The following is a 23,150-nucleotide window of genomic DNA, read 5'->3' on the forward strand; positions in this document are numbered from 1 at the left end:
TCTACACCTTCAGTCTTGCCCTCACCTCCACCTCCACGCATATCACCAGCTACCTTCTGGAAATGATCGTTTTCCAGCTGTCACCTTATTCACCACTGCTTTCCCTGAAATGTGTTTCCTATCCAGGCTCACCCTTGGGGTCCTAGCACCGAAGTTCCAAACCTCAGCCATTGCATTTCTCCTTTTTCCCCCTCATTCATTAATAATCAGGACCCCTCCCAGGGGCCTCCCTTGACTGCATGCAGTTTGGTGGTCAAAATATTCCGAAAAACATCTTGTTAGGAATGCCCCAATAAAATAAACATCCTTCTAAATGCACAGGCCAGTTCACAAGAAAGTACAATCCCTAGGGTTTAAAAAAAGGGATAAAACTAAAAAATAACGCTTAAGCTTCCTTAGGGTCATTTATCACCCTTGGAATCCAAGGAGTTTGGAGAAGAGGTCTTGATCAGTGCGAGGCTGGGAGCTGAGGTAGGTCCTGTGAAGGTGGAATCTCTTTATGGAAAGAGTCGTGCAGGATAAGCGTTCTACCCGCCAGCAAAGACTGGTGACCAGAGTGTCTGTCTCAGCCTGAACTCCGGTTGGGGGAAATGAAGTCTTTCCTGAGAATAGGGCACCTTATAGGTCTCTCTCATATGAATTTGAGTTGTCCCATATGAATTTACACTACTTGTGGAGTCTTGAAACCCCAAGTTAAAAATTAGCTTTAAAAACCGAGGTTTGTGGTGCCCCTGAAGTTCTTGGCTGCAGCAACAGCAGAGTCTCCTTGGACATGAACAACCTCAATCCAGGTTACAAAGGGACACTGACTACATGTTTGCAAGTCAAGTTGCCAAACACAGAAATGAGTCACCATGAAAAAGCATCAAGGGCAAAATTCAACTGCCAAGATCTTCAGATAATAGAATGAACAGACCTACATTATCTAAGTATTTTCAAATGCTCAAAGATGAAATAGAAACATGGAAAGATAATAAAATACAGTGCAAATACAAGGTATATGGAAAAAAACTAAATTAGAAATGAAAATAGCCTTTGAAATAAAGACCACGAACAAGTTAAACAGCAGATTAGGAGTAGCCGTAGTTAGTGGACTTGAAGCCAGAGCTGAGGAAATTAGAATGTAGCGCCAAGAGATAAAGAAATAGAAAATATAAAGATGAGGTCCCGTAGAGACATGGAGGAGATGATGAGAAGGTTCAGCATGGAAGAGGTTCTGGAAGGAAGGAGTAAAGAGTGGGAGAGGCACTATTTAAAGAGATAATGGATGACAATATTCCAAAACTAATTCCTAGCTTCTTCCCAACACAGAGCAGGTCCTCAGTGCTGGGGCAGTCTACCGCGCTCCAGAGCCAGAGCTCCAGCCCCTGCTTCCCCACGGGGCTGAGAGAAGAGCGTTACCCGAAGCACCAGTCTCATGGAGATGAGGCTGTCCAGGCCTGAGTGGTCCAGCTGAAAGCGCTGCTCGAGGGTCAGGTCTGCACAGGGGAGGATCCGGCACAGGGGCAGCTCCAGCACTCCCAGAGCGTACTCTTGGTCATCATCAAGCACCTGGGCAGTGGGCCAGTCACAAAACAAGAGAGTAACCAAGCCCCACCCTCACCACTGCCACTCTCTGGGCCCCAGCCAAGTCTAAATTCAGTTCAGCATGTCCTATACTTCTATTGGCCTCTGGTCCTGTTCTGAAAACTGGGAATGGGACCAGGCCTGGTCCCTGCCTTCAGTCAGGAAGAGGGAGACTCAGGGTAGAGGCAATTATGATCTATATATGGTAGGTCTGTCTAATGCCCAGGGCCATGGGGGCTTCAGGGACTGGTGAGCTGTGCTGCTCCATGATGAGGCATCCAGACAGGGCTGAGGACCCCCAAAGATCCCAGTTCTATCACTTGTTGCCATGAGGTCTTAGGCAAGTCATTGTTTAAGCCTCTGTTTGCTCATGTGTTTAATAAAGATATTTCTCTTCTACAGATTTTCTGTGAAGATTAAATATTTCTATTAAAAAAAGACATCATCATTGCCCTGGCTGGTGTGTCTCCGTTGGTTGGACCATCATCCCATGGACTGAAAGATTTCAGGTTCGTTTCACGATCGGGTCATATACCCAGGTTGTGGGTTTGATCCCCTGTCGGCACGTGAGAGAGGGCAGCCAGCAATCTGTCTCTCATATCTTCCTTCCTTCCTTCCTTCTTTCCTTCCTTCCTTCCTTCCTTCCTCCTTCCTTCCTTCCTTCCTTCCTTCCTTCCTTCCTTCCTTCCTTCCTTCCTTCCTATCCTATCTCTCTCGCTCTCTCTCTCTCCCTCCCACCACCCCCTTTAAAAGCAATGAAAAAAATGTCCCCGGTAAGGACTGAAACAAAGAAAATCATCATTAATGTCCTGAGATTTCAACACAGGCCACCCTGAGTGCTATGTAACAACCAGACTCTTACAGGGAGAGCCAGAGAACTTGAAGGTTTGTCCTTCCACAGCCTCTAACCCAATGACCTTGGGCACTAGCCTCATCAAGATGTGGGGGGTCCAGTATCCTCTCCCACACACAGGAGCTGACTTTACTGCCAGGAGAATCTGCTCAGGGTACACTTCGCGTTCCCACCCCTCCCAGCTTAGACACCTCTTAGCTCTGTTCCAAGAGCCCAACTTCAAGCAAACCTTGAGACGCAGCTGTTCAGATGCCACATTGTGCACAAAAAAGGAGAACGCCTGGCTCCACACAGGGTCCTTGCTGTGGGGACAGGTCTGGGGACAGAAGAGGGAGACAGCATTAAAGGGCCTGGTTGGCCAGAGCAGGAGACTGGCACCCTCTGCTCTCACTCTGCCCCCAGGTGGCCTCCCCTGTGTCTGCCCAGGGACCAGACCCGCAAACACCTCAGCTCGTGCATGGCACTAAGGTGGGGCAGCCAGACCCAAAAGCAAAGAGAGCTTTGCCAAGAAGTTTCACAGGGGCTGAAAATCATGCGAGCAGGAGCGCTCACTGGGAGGGGAGGACTTCTGCTGCTGGACGGGGAGTCCGGGTGGGGAGGAGGGAAAGACACAGGCTTAGAGCCATCCCTAAGCTTGAACCCTACTGCTTTCTAGCATGTGCCCTTCGGGAAGTCACTGATCTCTGACCCTCAGATTCTCGAACTAGAAACTATTTGTGAGGTTACTTTGAAGACTAAATAAAATAAAGTGCCTAGCATGGGTCCTGGCACCTACTTGGCATTCAGGGTAAACTAATTCTCGCCTTCCACTTCTCTCCCTGGAAGCGTTGGGGCCCCACTTCCTTACGGCAACACACCCAGCTGCCTTACCTTGCTCTTGTATGTCTTCTTGCCTACAGACAGCTTGACATAGGAAGAAGGGTCTCTGCTCACCTTATTCTGTGAGGGGGCAAATTCACAATAATGATGGTGGCACCATCAGTGTCAGCTCAAGACACCACGTGCTCCACGCCCACCTCCCAGCCATCGGGAGTATCTGGCCAGCCAGTTGCTCCCCTTTGAGAGGAGACTAGCTGGGTGCTCCCAGGACCCTGGGCCGCCATCACTGTGCTAGCACCTGCTCAGGGCTGACTGCAGGGCAAGGTTCAAGTAAAGACAGGTGGCCAGAGCTGGGTCTGGCCGGGCTTATGGAGACACCCACGGTGGATTCAAGTTCTGGCTCCTCCCTTAGGTGTGTGACCCAGGCACTCAGTTTCTGGGTCATAATTGTAAAACGGCAGTGAAAGTGGGCACAGTCATGATGGGACATGGTCACATGGAGGGGGGTTGAGCTGCCAAGCCCAGTGCGTGGCACACAGTAGACTCTCCGTGTCATCCCCAGGCTGTGTGCACAGACCAGAACACGAACTGTGGTTACTCTGGGGAAAAGGAGCCAGGACTCGTTCTCACTCAAGTTTTCAGCCACGCACACACTTACCTTGGCAAATCTGGAGAGTTTTTTGGCTCGATATTCACCATTCAGGTAGTCAAAAGGGTTTCTCTGCGGTACAAGAAGGGCAAGTGAACAACACATTGATGAGTTTCCATTTCAAGGGGGCATTAGAAAGGGATGGGCAAGAGGCAGGGTGTGTGTGACTCACCGGCAGGTTGCAGGCGCTCTCCAAAAAGACCATGAGGATGGCAGTGGAAGGGCCAGCATGATCCTGCAAGCAGACACAGACGCTCACTAGAAGCCCCCAGCACTGGGGGACAGACTGGTTTTAGGAAGAAGCCTGTTTGTGGCAGAAGGAAGCCAGCCAGCCCTCCAGACTGACCGACCATAAGATCCCTCACAACCTAGCTTTTTTGTTCAGGCTGAGACTCTACTGCAGCATGGCAGATTCAAGTCAGACACAAGGGTGGGTTTCTCCCTACAATCTGGGCTGACAGGCACTAACATGGAGCTTTTAAGGATCCCAGCTTCCCTGAAGGTAGCTGAGATGCTCAGAGGCCACCTCTTGAGAGAGATCAGGAGCTGCCCTCTGTGGACAGGGCTGAGGGACATGTCTCTCAAAGGTGGGTTGGCCTGAAGACCCAGCAAGATCTGGGGCTCAGCTCCCTCCCTCCCTCCACTCGCACAGCCCACACATGACCAGCCCGACTGCAGCGCCCCCTTTCTGCTAGGGAGCCCCACCCCCTCATACTCGCCTCAGTCAGAGCTTCCGGGTCCGCGATCAGTGAAAGCCACTCCAGCCGCAGGTGTAGACGCCCGCTGCTTGTGTCGTTCAAGACAAACCACTGCAGGAGACAGCAGGGAAAGAAGGCTCAGGGAAAGGCCAGTGACATGCTGCTGGCCCTCTGCAGGCGGCTGTTCCGGGACCCAGTGGGGCCCTAATCTCGGCTTTGGGGAAAGGGGAACCAGCTCAGGCAGGGTGGACTCTGGGCTTGGGGGGCGGGGAGGCATGGTTCCTGGACTGAAGTGCTGAACTTTGGGATGGGAAAACCCTCCTACCCAGCCCAGCGTGCCCTCCCCTGTCATGTAACCATCCCCTGCTGGAGGTCCTTGTTCTGTGGGCATTCCAAGGAAGCTTCGTCCAACCCAGGCCCTGGCAGGGGCCCCGGCCCCGTCTGTGTCTCGGCCAGCTCTCGCCCATGTGGCTCAGCATAGAAGGGGCCTATTTCATAGGTCTCGCTGGGCTGAAGCAACCTGCTAGCGCTGTCCATGGAGGGGGGTTGTAAGCACAACTCTACCTCATCCACCACTCTGTTCGCCATGACGTCCCCGAGGCAGATCTGCAGGCTGGGAGACCCAGGGAGAGAGAGGGTCAGCTCAGCTCCAAGGAGGCAAGCAGCAGACAGCGTGGAGGCCCACCCTGGAATCTATTTTCAAATATCTGAGTGGGGCCCTCAAGACAGAGATTGTATTCATGCCAAGAACCAGTGGGAGACCCCTTTCAGCTCATGCAGCCCCAGGAGGCAGGCGGCTGCCAGCCCAGAGGAGAATGAGCACATACCGCTGGACACACGGGCTCCGGATTCTCAGTGATGGTGCTACTGGCATTTGGGCGGAATGATCCTTCATTGTGCACAGCTGCGCATGCACTGCAGGCATCCAGCTTCCCTGGCTGGTGCCCTCTAAATGCCAGTGGCGCCACCTCCTGCAGTCATTGCAACAATCCCAAATGCCTCTCCATTTCCAAAACTGCCCCCGGTGCCTTCCACAGGATAAGAATAGTTGGCATGTGTGTGAAAGGAGGTAACCCCCATATTCACAGCCTGCCTCCCACCTACCCTGACTCAAGCCAGGGGGGAAATTAATTCTATTTAACTGTTAGAACTGTGCTTGAGCTCAAAACACACTTGAAATGAATTACAAAAAAAAATATCAATCACAGGCCACACTTTAAATCTGCAACATTACAAAAAATTGTAACTTTTTTTAAGATGGGGAAGGAGATAAGCAACATTAGCTTGTGAGCTATTTCTTAGGCTGTCAGAGTGTGCCCCTCTGGCCTTATTTTCTAAAATTCTGTGTTCATGAAAACAAGCTGCAGTATGCAAAGTTGTGTACAATTCTTTTTGCCTCCCCGTCCACCCTCTGAGACAAGCAATGTGAGCAGCCTGCTTCTTAGCTTCCACACCTTTTGTGCTCACACACATACACACACCAGGGTCCTCCGTGGAAAGATGAATCAAACTGCACAGGCCACTCCCAACTGCCTTCTCCCACTTCCTAATACATAACGGACGTCCTCCAGCTCAACACACGTGGATCCCTCTCTGTTTTAAAAGCCACAGAATATTCTCTAGCTTGGCAATGGCAAATTTATTCAAACATCCACCCAATGTCCTCTGAGGCAACATTCAAGTTGTTTCCAACTTTTAAAAAAATTCTCACTCAAGGATATATTTTATTGATTTTGAGAGAGAAAGGAAGGGGAGAAGAGAGAACCATCAGTGTGAGAGAACCATCAATTGGTTGCCTCCCGTACACACCCTGAATGGGGACCCAACCCAAGACCTTTTTGTGTATGGGACAATACACCAGCCAGCTGAGCCACCCAACTAGGGTTCTTTCCAGCTTTTTTGTGTTGCCACCTCAGACAGTTCTGCAATAAACGTTTCGGATATAATGCTGTTACAGGGTCTGGAAATGGGACTGCTGGACCAAAAGATACATAAATTTACAATTTGACAGGCAGCCCCCACCAAACCATACCAGTCCTCATGCAGCCGCGTTGCTGTGTTCTGCCCCAGAGTGAGCGGCCAGGGCTCCTTGACACTGGGAACCTGGCTGTCCATGCCAGCTCTGCCCCTGCCCACTGCTTCAAATGGGGACTCTGGGTACGTTATCAAGAGTACAGAAAGCAAAGCCTACCGTACACCAACCTTGGGGTCCCAAGCCCCAGCCCAGGGCTGGACACTCAGGAGACATCTAGGAGGGAGCTTTGGAAGGCCCAGCACCCCCATGCCCAGCTCAGCCCTCCTCACCTGCCCAGGAAGTCGTCCTTGTCAGGATCTTCATCATACAGGTCCACCTCCAGGTCCTGCCCAGGGACTTCGTACACTATGAACTAGAAGGAATGAGAGGCATGTTGACCTGCAGGCCACAACCACTGATGGAGCAGACCTCACACATGACCCAAGGGAGCCAATGCCAGTTCCTCCACTTGCCAACTTGGAGCTCTGGGCAGGTTCCTGCCCCTCTCAGTGCCTGGGAATGCCCTCTTGTGAGAAGGGAGGGATGCCCTCCCCTGCAGGGTGCAGACATTAGAGGCCACATGTGCAAGGCCATGGCAGGGTGGGTGCTCAGGGGACAGTGGCTGCTGTATGTTCTGCATGGGGCTTGTAGCATCCAGAGTGCTCACAGGCTGTGGGCCTACCCTTCATGTAGTAGGGGTTGTGGTTGAACTTAAGGAGGAACTTCAGGTTCCTGGTGTCTGGCTCTTGCTGAGAGGATCGGGGCAGAACTGCTTCTAGGTTTTCTCTTTCACTTTGATTTGAAAATTTCCAACAAAGCAGCCGACTCTGGTGGGAAAAGGACTTGGGAACTCATCTATAAGCTTCCCCTCCAGCGGGGCCACAGCAGCCCACCTTTGGGAACCTGGTGGATTTGGGAAGTGGGAATTACACAGAACATCCTGCCTGTACCCACTCCTGTCCAGTGTTGCCCCACTGGTATGTGAGGGCAAGGTCCCCCCATCTGTACCCAGCATGACCCAGAGTGGAGCCTGGAAGGCACTGAAGTAGCCAGTTGTGTCTGAGGAGACTCTCACCTCAAACACCTCATTCCAGGTAGGGTTCAGGTTCTTGTAGACGGTCTTGCTCCGGAAATGCTGCACGCCGATGCTCACCTTGGCATAGGGGTCTGACTTGCCTCGGATCCCTAGGAAGTGGTCCATCTGGGCCAACTTCTCTGCCTCCAGCAAGTGGATTCTGATCACCCCCTGGAAAATGCCCAGCCCAGGACTCACTACTGCTTCCTGGGCTGTACCAGCCCTCAGGCCCCACAAGATCAGAGCCAATGCCATCAGACATGACCCCAGCCCATCTCACCCTCTCCACAGTCTGGACGGGGAGACAGAAGCCAGAGACAGCAGTTCCCCTGGCCAAGGCACTCAGCAGTTGATAGCAGGGCCCAGGGCTCTGTCCACTGCATCTAGAAGGCCCACCCACACTCCTGGCCTTCCCAACCTGCCAAGTGAATGGCTAATTCAACTGCGGGCATTTCCTCCTGTGCCAACAACCATGCCAAACCCAGCTACCTGAGGTTTCCTCCTGTATTCAGCCCCTCTCTGTAACCTACATGGAGACTGACTTCCAGTGTCATCTCTCCCAGCACCCAGGTGTGTACGGGCCCTGTGGGCACTGCTTACTGCTGGCCGTGGGGCCCTCTGCTCACAGAGGCCCCAGCTCTGAGTCTCACCTGAGCTACACACACTCTGAGCTATGTCTTAGGCAGAACAGAGCCTACAATTGGGGAAAATGCAGTTTAGGGGCTGGTAGCCTTCCTGCCTAGAATTATTATATTATTATTTTTAAATATTAGTAAGTACATATGCATTTTCCCTTTGACCCAATAATCCCATTTCTAGCCCTAAAAGCTATAAAAAATATTTAAAAATGTACATGGCTGTTCATGACAGTATATTTGTCTGAGCAAAAGACCAGAGACAACTCAACTGTCTGCTAAGAGAGAGCCAGTGAGAGATCTGTGCAGCTGCCAGAACGAGGAAGGGCCCCGCGGACACGGTCATGGGCGAGCCTCAGGGCGCCTGGTGTGACATGAGCAAGGCGGGGAAACCGGAGTGTGCGGTGTCCACCAAAGCAAGGGGGAGCCTGAGTACAGCCAGATGTGCACACGCCACCACATGCACATACTGCTCATACTGGAAAACAAATAGTGAAAAACTGGAAGCATAAACCATCCCATACAGGGAGAAGGTGGAGATTAGGTGGAGGGGCAAGAGATAGAAGCAAACTCCTAAAATATAATTTATTTTATTCTATTGGATTTTGGAAGCATGCACATGTTTCTACGTGATTGTAAAATGAAGTTAAGGTAAAAATTAAACCCTAAAAGTAGAAAAGGGAATGATACAAATCAACGTAAATATTCATGGGAAGCTGGTGTCATTAGTGAGTTTAAATAGTAGCCACTTGACAATACATCCTGAGTGGGATATGCCCTAAGGACAATGTTTTCAGTAGTTACCACATGGGCGACGGTGTTGTACTGGTATTCTGAGACTGCCTAACCCGTGGTGTGGGATGGAGCCCAGGTGTCATTATGGGGAGGCCAAGGACATGTGTGTTCCCTCACTGGGCAGTGCCTCCTACCCTGCATGGCCTGAGTAGGCTGACAGTGAAATGGACACTTTTTCCTCTCCCTGACTCCCAGCCCTGAGGGCTCCAGCCCACAGCCAGGGTACCCTCTGTAGGAAGACCACATGACTGTCCTTGGCGGCCTCCCTAGCTGGACCCAGGATAGAGGCGGCAGTGGGGCTGGGCACCAAAGAAAGCCCCACGTTTTGGCTCTGCTGAACATTCTCCTTCCCAGTAGACGTAGACCCAAGGATGGAGCCAAGGAACTTCCTGTCCCTCAAGGAGGATGAGAGGCTCCTGGGGTTTCCCTGGGCAGGAGGTGACTGCCCACAGTCCCCAACCCAGACCACATGGGGTACCAGGATCTGGGAGGCAATGCCACCCTAGATGGGTGACTTTGAACAAGTCATTCCACCTTCCCGAGACTCAGTCTGTGCCCTATGAAAGGGAGATGCCATGCCCCGGCAGGGCAGAAATAAGGATTACCATGTGAAAATGCACGCTCCCTCCACACTCTGCCCTGTGCTCTGTAGCGGATGTGGGTACTCACACAGGGCAGAGGGAAGCGCAAACTGGTCACATCCAAGTCCTTCTTCACAGGCACAGTCACGCGGTTGGGCAGCACCAGGTGGGTGGCGATGAGGTCCTCCAGCAGGCTGTCTGACACGTCGCTGGGGACAGTGGGCATGACCAGCTGTGGAGGGGTGGCACTACCTCCCACCCCCAGGCCACCTGCCCCTCCTCCCACCCCCAGAGCTGGCACAGGAGCAGAGTGCCAGGGTAGGCCCAGCCGGGAAGAGCACAGCCCCGAGCCCAGGCTGTCTGAACGGGTCCTGTAGGGTGTTAGGTACTGACAGCCCCTGACCACTGCCACCTGCCATCCTGCTTTGTTCTCCCCTGAGGCTTCACATCATGGGAAGCTGCATGAGAAGCTCTGTGACCTTGGGTAACTTGCTAACCTCTCTGGACCTCAGTTTCCTCATCTCTAAACCAAGGAGCATTATACCTGCCTCCTAGCATATTTACGAGAATGAACTACATGTGTAACATGCTGAGAACAGTGCCTAGTGCACAGCAAATGCCAGGTGGGTGTTTGTTACCTTAGCCCCGACATCACATCCAAATTTTCTTAATCTACTGGTGACTCCATCTTTCCCATAGGGGGAGTAGGGACAGTTCCTAGAAAAGGACTGGTCACAGTAGGTGCTCAAAAAGAGTTTTTGGATAAAGATCTCTGTGACTGGATCCAGCGGGTTGAGATCAGTGGGAATATCCCCAGTGAGCAAGCCAAGGGTCCTGCCCGCAGGAGGGGGCAGCTGCCCAAGCCTGGCGAGCCAACAGGTGCGTGCCCTGGCTGGTCCAGCTGTCTCCCCTGCTGGGGGTGTGTGCACACAGGGCTGCAGCCCTTCTCTGCTGGGGGCCTGTGGCTCTGAGCACAGCACCGCCTCCCTGCCAGCCCCAGGAAGGTGGGATTTCCCAGACCAGCTCCTCCTCACTGGTGTCTGCTGTATAAGCCTCCTCCTCCCGCATCCCAGTCTGCGTTTGGATCACAGTTGGGGGTGGCCACATGGGCTTGTCACCACACACTTGGTGAGAAGGATGAGAGGAGGACATTCGTGTGTCCACACCCATTCTGCCACCACCACACACACCTAAGTGTTCTCCCAGGAACCCCAAGATAGAAGAACCAGACCCTACTTTTACTGAGGAACAGCTCAGAGAGGTGAAGTCGTTTGTTCAAAGTCATGCAGCTGCTAACCAACAGAGCCCAGAGCCTCATTAGCCCACACAGCTGTCCCCTCGAGGACATCTCATCTGACCAGAGCCCCTCTCCCCTGCTCACCTACAATATGTGTGGTGTGCACGTGCATGTATGTGTGTATGTGTTCCGGGCATAGTGCCTGCCCATGGAGACCAAACAACACTGTCAGCCCCCCACACCCACTCCCACACCCCAACACATCTCCCTCCAGAAGGGGGAGACCTCGGTGCCTACCCCTACTCCTCACACACGGAGCCAGGAAGGAGGGCAGCCACTGTGCTGCACCAGTCACTGCCTGACAGCCCCCGAGGACCCCACGCTGGGGCTCTGCCTGGTGGCTCTCACAGGCACTTACTTGATTCCTGGCGCGTCCAGCAGGTTGGTCAGGCCCGTCCAGTTGATCTGCAGGTGCTGCAGGGCAGAGGGAGGCTGTGAGGCCGCAAGGAGCCAGAAGCCCAGGACTGAGAACCCTCTGTCAGGTGCCTCACAGCCACCACATGGAGAACCCAGCCTGCTGGGGGGGGGCCCACCGCAGGGCTGTCAGGCAGGTGAGGGCACCACCCTGTCCTGCTCAGGCTCTGGCCCAGGATGGGCCAGGGCTGTCAGTCCTGCTGCTCTCCTGCCAGGGTGACTGCAGGAGTGGCCAGTGCATGTGGACCCTGTGGGACCCTGTGGGACCCTGGCAAGCCACCTCCCTGAGCTGTTTCTGCTCTTGAGGAGAGCAGAGTCGGGGCCCTCAGGCGGCCTCAGAGTGCACAGGACAGGTGTGTGGAGTGCCCTGGTCTTGGTGGGCTTGGCAGCCTCCATCCTTGGCTCAGGCCAGGGCCAGGGGTCCAGCAGGCCTGCTCGCACCCCCAGGGAGTGGCTTCTATGGGCCTCACCGGCTTTTGAAGAAAGAACACGGTCACGGCTCCCACGAATGGCTTGTCCAGCAGGAGGGGGTCCAGGATGATCCGCAGCGTGCCCTGCAACTGGATGGCACAGGGGCCCCTCAGCCTCCACCTTCCTGCACCTGCTGCTCTCAGCTGAGGCCACTGCTGTCTCCTTCATGCCTGTGCCAGCCCCAAATGCCAGCACTGCCTGCTGTCACAGCAGGGGCCACACCCAGAAACAGAAACCTGCCATTTCTTCGCCGGCTCCCCAGCACTGGCCCCCACTGCTGCCCCGTGGTGCTCTGGACTGAGGGGCGTGCAGCCTTGCCCACATTTCAGGCCAGCCCAGCCAGTGGGGGCCCAGGAGTGGGTCCCACTCAGCTCCTCTACTCCTGCTACAAGATATTTCCATCTTCTCGATCCATCTTAGTTTCTAAGCATGGGGTCTGCATCACCCCAGAAACAGTACTTCTCTCCTCCCTGGGTCACTGAAGTCTCTCTGGGGAACTTTACAAACAGAGACCAGCCTGGGGCTGTGAGGCTGAGCAGCAGGCTTTTGAGGCCCAGCAAGCACTTCCTGGCCATGCGACCCTGGCCTGCGGCCCCTCGATCATTACCAGCCTGTGTTTGGTGTCCTCACCCACTTCTGCAGCCTGCTCCAGCCTAAGCCTGCTCCTCCCTGCTCTGATCCCCTACCCCAGGGACAGGAATGAGGGGCAGCCCTGTCGGGCTCCACTCACCTGGATCCCATTCACACCAGCCTGTATCTTCTGCAGCTCCACACTGATCTCACAGTCCCCAATGTAGCTGAAAGTGGGGAGGGAGAAGGAGGGGGGGGAAGAGGGCAAGTCCACCACTCAGAGAGGTTGGGAAACTTGCCCACCACCACCCAGCCCAAGCACAGGTCTGGTCTCTCTCACAGCCTCAGCTTTTCTTGCTTATGTACAGACACCGATGTAGGCCCAGGCCTTGGGAGGCAGAGCCCCAGGTCCCTGGACCCAGGAGTCCCAAGCATATCCCCACCTCTGCCCATGATGATAGTGACTCTGGGCACCACTTTGTCCCAGACACCCCATGGATGCAAAGGAGGGGCTCTTGGTGAACACAGGGCCCACCCCTCTGCCACCACTATGCTCCTGCCCCCTCTCTGCCCAGGTCTCTTCCCCGAGCACAGAGCAGCCACACTGCTTACATCCACCTTCACCCAGGGTGTTGCCAGGGGTGGTGGAGGAGGAAAAGGTAACGTGCTCAGGAGCTTGAGTCCTGCTGGCAGCTCTTGCCAAGTGATGGGCACAGGGAGCCCAGAATGAGTGCGTTTGAGGCTACAGATCAGGAGACCCTGTGAAAGGACTAAAGTCGACTAAGAGGAGGGAGAAGGCAGCCATCAAATATCTGCAGGACACAGGCAGGGGAGCTGATGTCACAGAAATGCTGAGTGCTGCCTGAAAGGGTCAGGGGAAAACCTGGGGACTCCGGGAGCTGCCTGAACTGACTGGGAGGCTGGGTAGGTGGGCCAGATGACCTTGATAGGTCCCAAGGATTCATACAAGGATCTGTGGCAGTACCTTGGGGCCAGGATGCCCAATAGCCATCACCATTCCAACACATTTGAGAACAGCCCTCAAATGGGGAGGGTGTTCCCAGAGCTGACTCCTGTCTCCTAGTGTGCCCTCAGTGCCAGTGTCTGGGCTAAGGACAGGAAATATGAGACACTGGAAAGGAACGGCAACATTCTGGAACCTCAGGAGTTGATCCTTGTTCCTTTAAAACACAATTTAAATCTCACCACCTCCAGGAAGACTTCCTGGGTTCAATCTCCCTTCTTACCAACTCGAGCCTATTACAACCCTCATTTAAAAAAGGTGCTCTTGCCCAACCCACTGAACTAGTCACTCATGTGTCTTTGCATCCTTTAGTTTTCCTGAGGTGACATGGAGCCCAGTTCTCTGGCTGGCCTCTCCCTGCCTGTACTTGGAGCTCCCTGACCCCCACTACAAGTCCCGGCTTCTCCTTGTCATCCTTGCTCCCTCTTGCTACATCCTCTCTGAGGCAGCTGGTCTGAACCTCCAGGTGACTTGGCCCTGGCATCTAAGAAAGCTCTGCTACCTGGACCTTGGTACCCAGAGCCTGCCCAGTGCCTGGTCTGATGGGAGAAGCCAGGCCTGGGCTGAGGGGTCATATGGGGGTAGCTCCCCTGGGACCATCCATTCTCCTGACACTTCTCCATCCCAAGCAGGGAACTTGTGCTCCAGTCCAGGGCAGGTGAGGGGGGTGTGCTCTGAGGAGCTTCCACAATCCCAAATTAGAGTGCATATATGCTACTCCAGCTTCAAGCTGGCCATTCCCACAGAGTGTGCCCCTGGCCCCCACACCTGGCCCCATGGGCAAGAGGGCTCACCATATCTGCAGGTCCAGGACCACCTGTCTCCGGTTGTGCTTGTTAGTGTGTGCCTTGACACCGTTGATCCTGGGGCACTGGAAGAGATGCCAGGGGCCAGGTCAGCAAAGGTCGTGCAGCAGGATGGCTGCTGCCCACTCCCAGCTCTGGGTTTTGTCCACTACAACCCACATGACTCTGTGCTCCTGGGGTGAAACACAAACACAGAAATCCAACCCATAGCCCCTGTCTGCCTTTGTCACCCTGATACTTCCCTTCCTAGGATGTGTACCCTTATACTGCCCTTTCCTACTACCCACTCTGCACCAGGTGCCTGGGAGCAGGCAAGGAGCAAGGGGACCAAGCCTGCCCTCATGGGCTCACACTCCAGCAAAGGAGACAGTAGGGTGTGTGTGTGGGAAGCCTATGCTATCACATGGGCATCTAGGGACTTTGGGAGCAACTTCCAACCCAGCTTGGGGTGGGCAGAGGTTAGTGAAGGCCTCTTGGAGGAGGAATAGGCATTTAAACAGTTTGGGCAGATGAGTAGGACCTGGCCCCCTAAGGGTAAAGGAAGAGGGCAGAGCCCCTGGCTGGGCGATCTGACCCTAGGAATTCAAGTGCCCCACCCCAGGACCACAGTCCTCAGCTACTAGGGCTGAGGCTGAGTTCCTAGATCATTTTTCCCCCCTCTGCCCAGATGCCTCCTCCTGTCAGGTGGCATTGGAGTAGGGCCTGGTTACTATTTATCAAGAATAAAATAAATTTCATTTGAATTTGAGTGAGTGATACACATGCTGAAGTGGTTAGGGGTGAAACTCACTCATGTTTGGAATTTAGTTTGAAATGCGTTTAAAAAAAGATGACAAGAGGGACAGAGGCATGAAAATGTACTAAGGCAAATATAGAAAAGGTTACTTGTATGATTCAGATGATTCACTGCATACTTCTCTCAATCCTTTTTTAAAAATTTTAAAATAAAAAATTAAAGAAAAAGTTCAATCAACCATACTAGAGGAAAGATTCCATTATCTGTCTATTCTCCCCATAGAAAGTGATATTTACATATACATTGTCACATGAAAAGGTTATCAAAGAACACAGAGCCAAAAATGCAGGGAGAAAAGGTATTATAGGGACTTGCTGAGCAGTTAATTAAAATTATTATGTAGTTTTCCCAGAATTTTGGATATGTGTGATATATTAAATGTATTCAATGTATAAGTTGTTGTGATTCATTTTCATATTCTTATACTTATTTAATATTCATTTTTGTCCTAATTTTATATTTTACATTCTTTTTCTTTAAGAGGGTTGCCATAATCAAAAACCTTTAGGCCAACAGCACCTGCCCTACCCTGGCCTCCAAGGCCTTGATGTTAAAGACCCAGAAAAGCCAGTGGAAGTGTAGCGGGGGAGTGTAGCTGACTTCCCACAGCCTGGAGCCTGCTGCTCCCCTGGCAGGGGTCAGTTTGTGGGCACCTGTGACCGCTCAGCCAGCCCCAAGACCCCATCTGTGGAGACCAGTCCTGGGGAAGGCTGCCCACCTGGAGACCCTACCACAAAGTTTGAGTATCTGCTCTGGGGCTTGTGGGACAGTCCCAGCCCAGGGCCCACAGCCAGGTGAGGGGCTCAAGGCTGGAATTGGCCTCCATTGGAGCTCTTGGCCAGGTGCCTACGTAAGCACTCCTGTTCACACAGCCACGCAGAGCGGCCCTGAGGCCAAGCCTGTTAGTGATGCCTCACAACTACCCTTAGAGGTGAGTCCTTTCCTCTGATGGATGAGAAACTGGAAGCTCAGAGGGGTTATGTCACTGGGCCTAGGTCATCATTACACAGAGTGGAGTTGGCCACGGACACCGGAATTGGAGGGAGCCTGTAAACACTCATGGGAATGAAGGAAGGGGGTATGGTGAATGCAGCGAGTCCTGGCCAACCCCAGGAAGGTCACTGAGGAGTTCTTTGTGACCCCCACAATGGAGAGGAGTCAGGGTAAAGCCTAGGTGGGAGAGGAGACAGAATGGAAGAGCTTTGAATGCCAAGAGTCAGGTAATTTCTCCTGCAGGCCTGGGCTGTCTAGTCAGCCTGTAGGTCCCTGGCCAGGTCCTCCTGGGGTGATAAAAATCATCCCTCAGGACCAGCCACCTTGAGGTCTGCTTCTGCTGCCAGCAAGGGACCACTTTCCAGCAGTGCCACACCCCGTGGGCACCACCAGACTACCAGCCCGGGTGAGCAGGCTCTGCTACAAATCCAGCCGTGTACAGGCTGCCTGACTCTCAGTCTGCTGAATTCTTCAAATGCCAACTCAGATATCACCCCCTCTGAGAAGCCCTCCCTGGCTACCATAGCACTCACTCCACTCCACTTCTAAATTCAGGCATTCCTCCACCACCTTGCCTACACGGCCATGTTGTCACCCACCTGTAATGCATCTGCCTCCACAACAGGATAGTGACCTTACACTTCCTGAGGGCAGGGGCACAGCCATGCCCATCTCTGTCTATGGTGCCTCACACACGGCCATGCTCAATAAGTCACACATGACTAAAACCGGAAATGAACAAATGAACCTGCAGATGTTGGGAACAGCCAGTCCTGGTAGAATCTGAGTGACATGAACCAGAATGTCCAGGGCTCAGGCAAGTCTGATCCACACCCAACTTGGGGGGCTGGTGGTTTAGAGCTGGGCCTACGCCCTGGAGCTGGCAGACACCTGTGTATTCCAGAGCAGATCAGAGGCCAGCGCCTCCAGTTTACCAGGTGAGGGACATTGCAGTGGCTGTCTGCCTGGGCGTGCATTTTCAGATGACCAAAGTAAGACTCACATCAAGAAGGCACTGTGGGGCAAGAGGAGTGGGGCAGGAGGGTGGATCAGACGCAGTCTAGAATAGGGATATGATGCTAGGTATGTTAAATTGACTTCTTTTACCCTGGGTTGCCTATTATCTGCATAGAACTAGCCTGGGCTCGTGAGACTGACCACCAGAATCCATCCATTAGCAGAGAGGTACACATTGTTCTGGGGCCTGAGGGTCTGTTTTCCCACCTGAAGCATGAAGGAAGCAAGTGTGACTTGTGCATCTTGTATGTGGCTGGCTTCCACCCCACGTGGCATCTTTTCAAACTGTGGCTTATCACATTGTGTACCAGGGTATTTAAATGCCTTTTAGAAATGACAAGAATTCTCGCCACCCGTACGCAATGTGTTAAGAAACATGTAACTGTTTCCCACCCTCCTCTGTTCTGAGCACGGCTTCCTTAGGGTCTGCAGAGATCGTGGGGCTGGGACCTGACACCGAGGGTGTAGACAGAGGCCCAGGGCTGTGGGCCAGGCCTCCTGTGAAGCCCAGTGGGATCTTTTCAGAGAGCCGAGTGACCTAGGGCAGCGGTTGGAGACAGAGAAGACTGCCCAGCAGGCCCAGGATGCCTTGTGCGACAGCACTGACCTTCTGTCCAAAGTAGAGTTTGGTGAAGGTGAAGGTCCTCAGGTGGGCGCTCTTCTCCCGGATCTTGGGCTCGAGTTTCTCCCGGAACTTGTTTTCCATAATTATGCTCAGGTAGGGCCAGATCTGGGAGATGATCTGCAAGGTTGGGAAGAGACCGCTGATTGTCAGACCTGTGCCCCCCACCCCAGACCCACAGCTGTCTGAAGCCTTTAGGCCTCAGGGCATGGCCATCTTTGCTGTAGTCACAGCCCTTGCTAAAAACCTCACTTGAAATTTCACTTCAAAAATGTAACATTAAAATTTTATATTTAAAAAACCTATTCTAAATACTCATGTTTGCCTATGAGGGTCATGGGATCCTTATTCTTCACTGCCCCCCCCCTTCCCGTCTGCCCACCCATCTGTCTGTCCTTCACACACTGGATAACTATGGCAGTGGTTCTCACGCATATGCAGGCGACCGACCCCGAGACCTGGTGCTATGCTGTAGAGCACCGTGAAATAGTCATTCACTAAACCTAATGTCAAGGAGCCCTTCAGTTCTGTGCTAAAACATAAATTATCTGAATCTTCTTTGTGGGATAAATAAGTAGCAGCTCTCTAGAGGTTTAAGAAAAAAAAAAAATACCACAGAAGAGAAACTTAAATTGTTTCCTATGGATTTAGTTTTTTTTTCTAGCAATCAGAAAAGGCTGCCTTCTACAGCAGATTTCTACAACAGAATGTTTCATGGTGCTGGTCTGGGAACCAAGTGCAGGGCCTGGGGAGAGGCAGGTGACAGAGATGGTGACTAGAGAGGGGTGTGGCGGAGGGTGAGAGAGCTGATAGGCTCTGTTAGGAGCAAAGGCTTCTTCCTCTTCCTTCTCTCAGGCTTGGACCTCAGTTTAAAGATGTATCTCCCCCTTTCCAAACCTGTGATTGGAGGAGCCTGGAGGCACGAGGTTTGTCCCCATCTCTCTCAGGGGCCTCTCTAGGGCTGGTCCCCTCTTCCCATCCCACATCCCACTGCTTCATCACTTGCCAAGTGCCTCTTAAGTACTAAGCTCTTTGGGACGTATCTGGTGCCCTAGTGTGTGGCTCGTCTACACAGCTGCTTCCCACGTGGGAGCCTTATCCCACTGGTCTCTGTGTGTTGGTACAAGAAAGATACCACGCATGTGGGGCCTAGGAACTGCATTCACCACAAAAACATGTTCACTCCTCTTAAAGCAGCAAACTACCTCCTCCAAAGTTTATCTAGAGGCTGAGGAGAGTTTTTGATCCACTTGCAATGACATTTGGGGGTAACTTGAGAATAGCAACCTTAGATCAAAATCCATCAGGAAGTCCTTTTTATTTCTAACCTAAGTCATTCCTGCTCTGGGCTAAGCCCTATCCAGAACAGAGGCAAGGTTAGTGTTAGATAAAGTCAGGAGACTCAAGGTGGGCTGTGTGAGCCTTCACATTTAGGGACAGGTTTGGGCAGATCAGATAGGAACCAGATTCTGATTTCTCACTGTAGGGGATGGGGGTGGGGCAGACCTGGAGTCTCAGAGCCCAACCTGGGGGCGTCTGGCAGCAGAGCCCACAGGGAGTCCCTGGTGTGATCCAACAGCAGTCACACCTGTGATGTCAGCTGTCCCAGCACCCACCATGCGCCAGGTACTGTGGTACATTAATCACCTTATTAATCCTCACAACAACCCCATGGGCAGGGACTGTAATTATTCTCACTGCACAGAGGAGGGACCCAGCTCTGAGATGTCAGACAGCCTGCCCAAGGTCACCTGGCCAGTGCTGGCAGATCTGGGCTGGGAACCAGGCCAGTGCCAGAGGCAGTTCTGGAATCAGCCCCCTCGTCTTGCGAGGAGGCGCTCATATGGGCCTGGAGGCCACTGGAGGCTGCACTTTTCTCTCTAGTATTTTCTGACTTTTCTGCTGCACCCATGCATTAATTGCACAGTTAAAAAAGGTTTTTTCAAAGGAAGTCATGGACTGGTGTAGGAGGGTGGTAAGGGCTAAGGGGAGAGACTGGCAGAAGGCCACTCCACCCACATCCCTGCAGGTGACCCGGCAGCGGGCAGCAGGGCAGGCCCTGGCCTGGAGTGAGGCCATCCCCAGGGCCCTGCTGGCCTTACCTTGTTGGCCCACTCGACCCGCTCCACATCTGGGAAGTGGATCTAGGAAACAGAAGCCCAAGGGGAAGTTAGACTTGAGGCCTGCACGCCCCTGGGAACCAGACAGGCTGCCAGTGTGAGCCAGGCAGTGCTGCAGGGCAGGTCCCCATTCCTGCTGGCACTGAGCACCCATCTGACACCCAGCTAGCGACTCAGAGCCAGACCTGCCCTCAAGGATCACACCGCCCAGTGGGGAAGTTTGCAAATAACTGGACAGCACCCACACACGGCTGTAATGCTGGCACATCAGGGGACGCCAGCCCTGGCTTGGGGTGTCCTCATGGGTGGCTCTGGGGAGACTTCTCCCCCTCCCCCCAAACTGGGCCCACGGTCCAGAAGAGGGGCTGGGACCCTCTCATTCACTTGTGCAAATAAGGCCTGCCTTCCTGGTGGAAGCTAGGGACCCCTCCTTGAGCCTCGTCCAGGGTAACACTGAGCTTGCTTCTGGCAAATTCCATCCTCTTTATTCCTTTTAAGAACACAAGTAATACTCAGGAGAAAAATGAGAAAATGTAGCTAAGCAAAAGGGAAAATATTTTATCAGAGAATGCCCCCCAGTGGTAAAGGTGGTTAGCAGGTTGATGCATTTCCTTCCAGTCTTTTCCAGAAACAAGTATGTGTAGTTTTCAGAGAAATTGAGGTCACGGTGCTTTTCTTGAGGCATGCTTTTTGCTGGCTCCCAAGGTACCTGTTGTCAATTTGAAAAGCCAAAAAGGACATCATGTGGTTTACACTGGCTCCTGGGGAGTGGGGTTGCTAGGGGGACCCTGCTCAGGGTCCCGCCCAAGCCTCACCTCTCCACCAGCAGGCAGCCCCTCAGGCCAGGTCCCGCAGCGGAGCTTCCTCCAGGTCACAGCCAGCGCCCGCCGGGTGAGCCCTGCCACATGTCTGGGAGGGGAGCTCCCCAAGACAGAGTGAAAATCACGGGAGCCAACCTTTGCCTGACATGATTGGAGGGAGCTTAACACCTTCCCCACAAGAGTCTCCATCTCCAAGAGGATTTGCTGAGCTTTTAAACCACCATCCACGCCCCAGGGTTTCTGGGATGGACAGAGGGCAAAGAGTGTACGTGCGGCTGGCACAAAACATGAATCAGTAAGATGTCAGCAACGTCCATCACTGCCGCTGTGCCCCGAGTCTCTGCCCACGAGGCCAGCTCCAGATGGGCCCGGGGCCTCCCCAGGTGGGGAAAGGGCCTGCCCTTCCCTCCGGGGGATCAGCACTCACTGTCCTGGGACTGACGGGAGGTGTCCATGCAGCTCACACAGTCAGTGCACACCCAGCAAGCCCCAGGATGCCCTGAAGGCCCAACGCCAACACTGGCTGAGACTCCTTGCCCAGGGGGAGAGCCATTCCCAAAGGAGGGCTCGAGCAACCAAATTCTGTTGAAACACAGTTTATAACAGCTTGAGAGGTCAGAGGGTCAGGGGATCCCAGCGCTTCTGAGACTCCTCGGACAACACGCCATTCTCCCAGCCTTTGTTTCCCCAGCTCTGGGCAGTGGTCCATGCTAACATGGAGAAGCATCTTATATTCTGGGTGCTAAAGGAATACCTGGTTCCCAGAGGGAGAGCTGGCCCAGCCTCCAGGAACAGAGGGGATGAGGGAGAAGTGGGCAGGAGCTGGGGTCACACCCCCCAGCCCAGTGGGGGGAAAAGTGGCTGCTCACTACATGTTCCCTGCAGTCAGACACCAAGCTCGGACTCTGGAGAGTGGAGACTGGGACCCCCTCACTGCCCACTACCACATGGCCTAGTACTAAAGTATAAACTCCTGCATGTGGGCCCTTCAAGGGGCCCCAGCTCACACCATGGCCTCATTCCCTCGCATCTTCAGTACTGTCACCTTGACCTTTTCAGTTCCCATCCAAGGCCTGCACATAGCATTCTGTGTGTCTGAAACACACTTCCCTATTCCTCTTTGATTGCTCTACTGATCACCATATTAGACTCCACTTCTTCCAGGAAGCCTTTCCAGATTTCTCAAGTGGGGGACCTATTGTGTGTCTCTGTCAGAGCATTTCACAACCTTATTAGAGCGGCTTGGTCTTACTTCTTCCCTTCTGACTAGACTGGAAGCTCTAGTGGGCTGACTCAGCCTTGATCCCTATTAGGGCCTGTCCCTGGCATATGAATGTCTTAATAAATATTTGTGGAATGAATGAATGTATGAATGAATGAATGCCAGGTCCTTGTCCTCAAGGAGCTCCCTGGCCAGTGAAGGAAGGAGGCAATTCACAGATCATTCCACTGCAGGATCAGAAACAAGAGGGGCAGGCAGAAGGGGCCATCACAGTTCCACCCTTCCTTCCCCCGGGGAAACTCAAATGCATGCCCCTTCCCCCAGGCAGTTCTGCACCTCTGGGAGCTGAGAAGTTCTGACCTGCTCGACCTGGAAAGGGGACCCAGCTTTGCCGGTCCATCCCTGGCCACACTTGGGGGCTAGTCAGACAAAGATTCCTGAGCTGCTCACACCTACTGAATCAGAGTGCATCAGGGTGGGGCTTTCCACTTTATTTTGAGCAAGCTCCTGGCAAGATTCCAGAGTTCAGTCAGCGGTGATTGGGAGCTATCACTGACCAGCGCATCTCTTGCTTCAGTGACCCACACTCACCCTGACAGTGAGGACAACAACAGAATGCCCAGGGCCTGCACTAATTAACTTTGCAGGCTGTATGTGAGGCTTCTTGCTGAGATTCCTCCAGACAGTGGGCCTGAACTCCCAGACAGAGCAGCAATTCAAACCAAGAAACTAAGAGAGCATCAAGTCACCTGTTCTGCCTCAGGTCCTCTGGAGGCCCTGCCTGGGCCTCACTCTCAGCACCTACCATCTCTCCCCAGGGAGCCAATACAAGAGCAAGGCCACCTCCTCTATGTCCCTGAATGAAATCAAGAGACTGACACTTATGGAGCAACTTCTCATACCCAATGCTCTGTCTGACATGGACAAATCAGTCTATTTTCCCATTATCATTGGTCTTTCCCTACTCCAAATTCTCAAAGTTATTCTGTTTTTATCTATTGGCTTCATATTTTAGCAGTCAGATTTAGGTCTACAGTCTGTCTGGAATATTTAATAGTGGGTGAAATAGGCTTATAATTCCATTTCTCTTACACTATAAGGCAATTTTCTAAGATCACATACTACTCCTTCCCCCACCCCTGAAAAAAGATGTCGTCCACTTCTCTTCTCTAACTTGTGAGGCTACTTTTTTCATAAATCAGCTTCCGTGTGTTTTGAACTTGGCATTGAACTCTATGGTCTGCTCCTGAGCTGGTATCATTGTTTCAATCAGTCTGGCTTTGCAACATTAC

General features: G+C 53.0%; 1 protein-coding gene across 1 annotated transcript in view; it reads right to left on the minus strand.

Annotated features, from left to right (window-relative positions):
- ESYT3 (extended synaptotagmin 3) overlaps positions 1–23,150 on the minus strand; it is a 51,082-nt gene that overhangs the window by 11,776 nt on the left and 16,156 nt on the right. The window contains exons 2-17 of the mRNA XM_090284276.1: positions 19,798–19,839; positions 17,681–17,815; positions 14,256–14,332; positions 12,598–12,664; positions 11,867–11,956; positions 11,341–11,396; positions 9,774–9,894; positions 7,675–7,845; positions 6,890–6,972; positions 5,150–5,198; positions 4,607–4,696; positions 4,060–4,122; positions 3,897–3,959; positions 3,290–3,358; positions 2,649–2,735; positions 1,402–1,551 (exon numbers count right to left, since the gene is read on the minus strand). Coding sequence (XP_090140402.1) covers positions 1,402–1,551; positions 2,649–2,735; positions 3,290–3,358; positions 3,897–3,959; positions 4,060–4,122; positions 4,607–4,696; positions 5,150–5,198; positions 6,890–6,972; positions 7,675–7,845; positions 9,774–9,894; positions 11,341–11,396; positions 11,867–11,956; positions 12,598–12,664; positions 14,256–14,332; positions 17,681–17,815; positions 19,798–19,839 — 1,413 coding nt within the window. The remainder of the gene's footprint in view (positions 1–1,401; positions 1,552–2,648; positions 2,736–3,289; positions 3,359–3,896; positions 3,960–4,059; positions 4,123–4,606; positions 4,697–5,149; positions 5,199–6,889; positions 6,973–7,674; positions 7,846–9,773; positions 9,895–11,340; positions 11,397–11,866; positions 11,957–12,597; positions 12,665–14,255; positions 14,333–17,680; positions 17,816–19,797; positions 19,840–23,150) is intronic.

This window comes from Furipterus horrens, unplaced genomic scaffold (genome assembly GCF_987537825.1).
Source record: "Furipterus horrens unplaced genomic scaffold, mFurHor1.1.pri manual_scaffold_7, whole genome shotgun sequence".
Taxonomy (NCBI): domain Eukaryota; kingdom Metazoa; phylum Chordata; class Mammalia; order Chiroptera; family Furipteridae; genus Furipterus; species Furipterus horrens.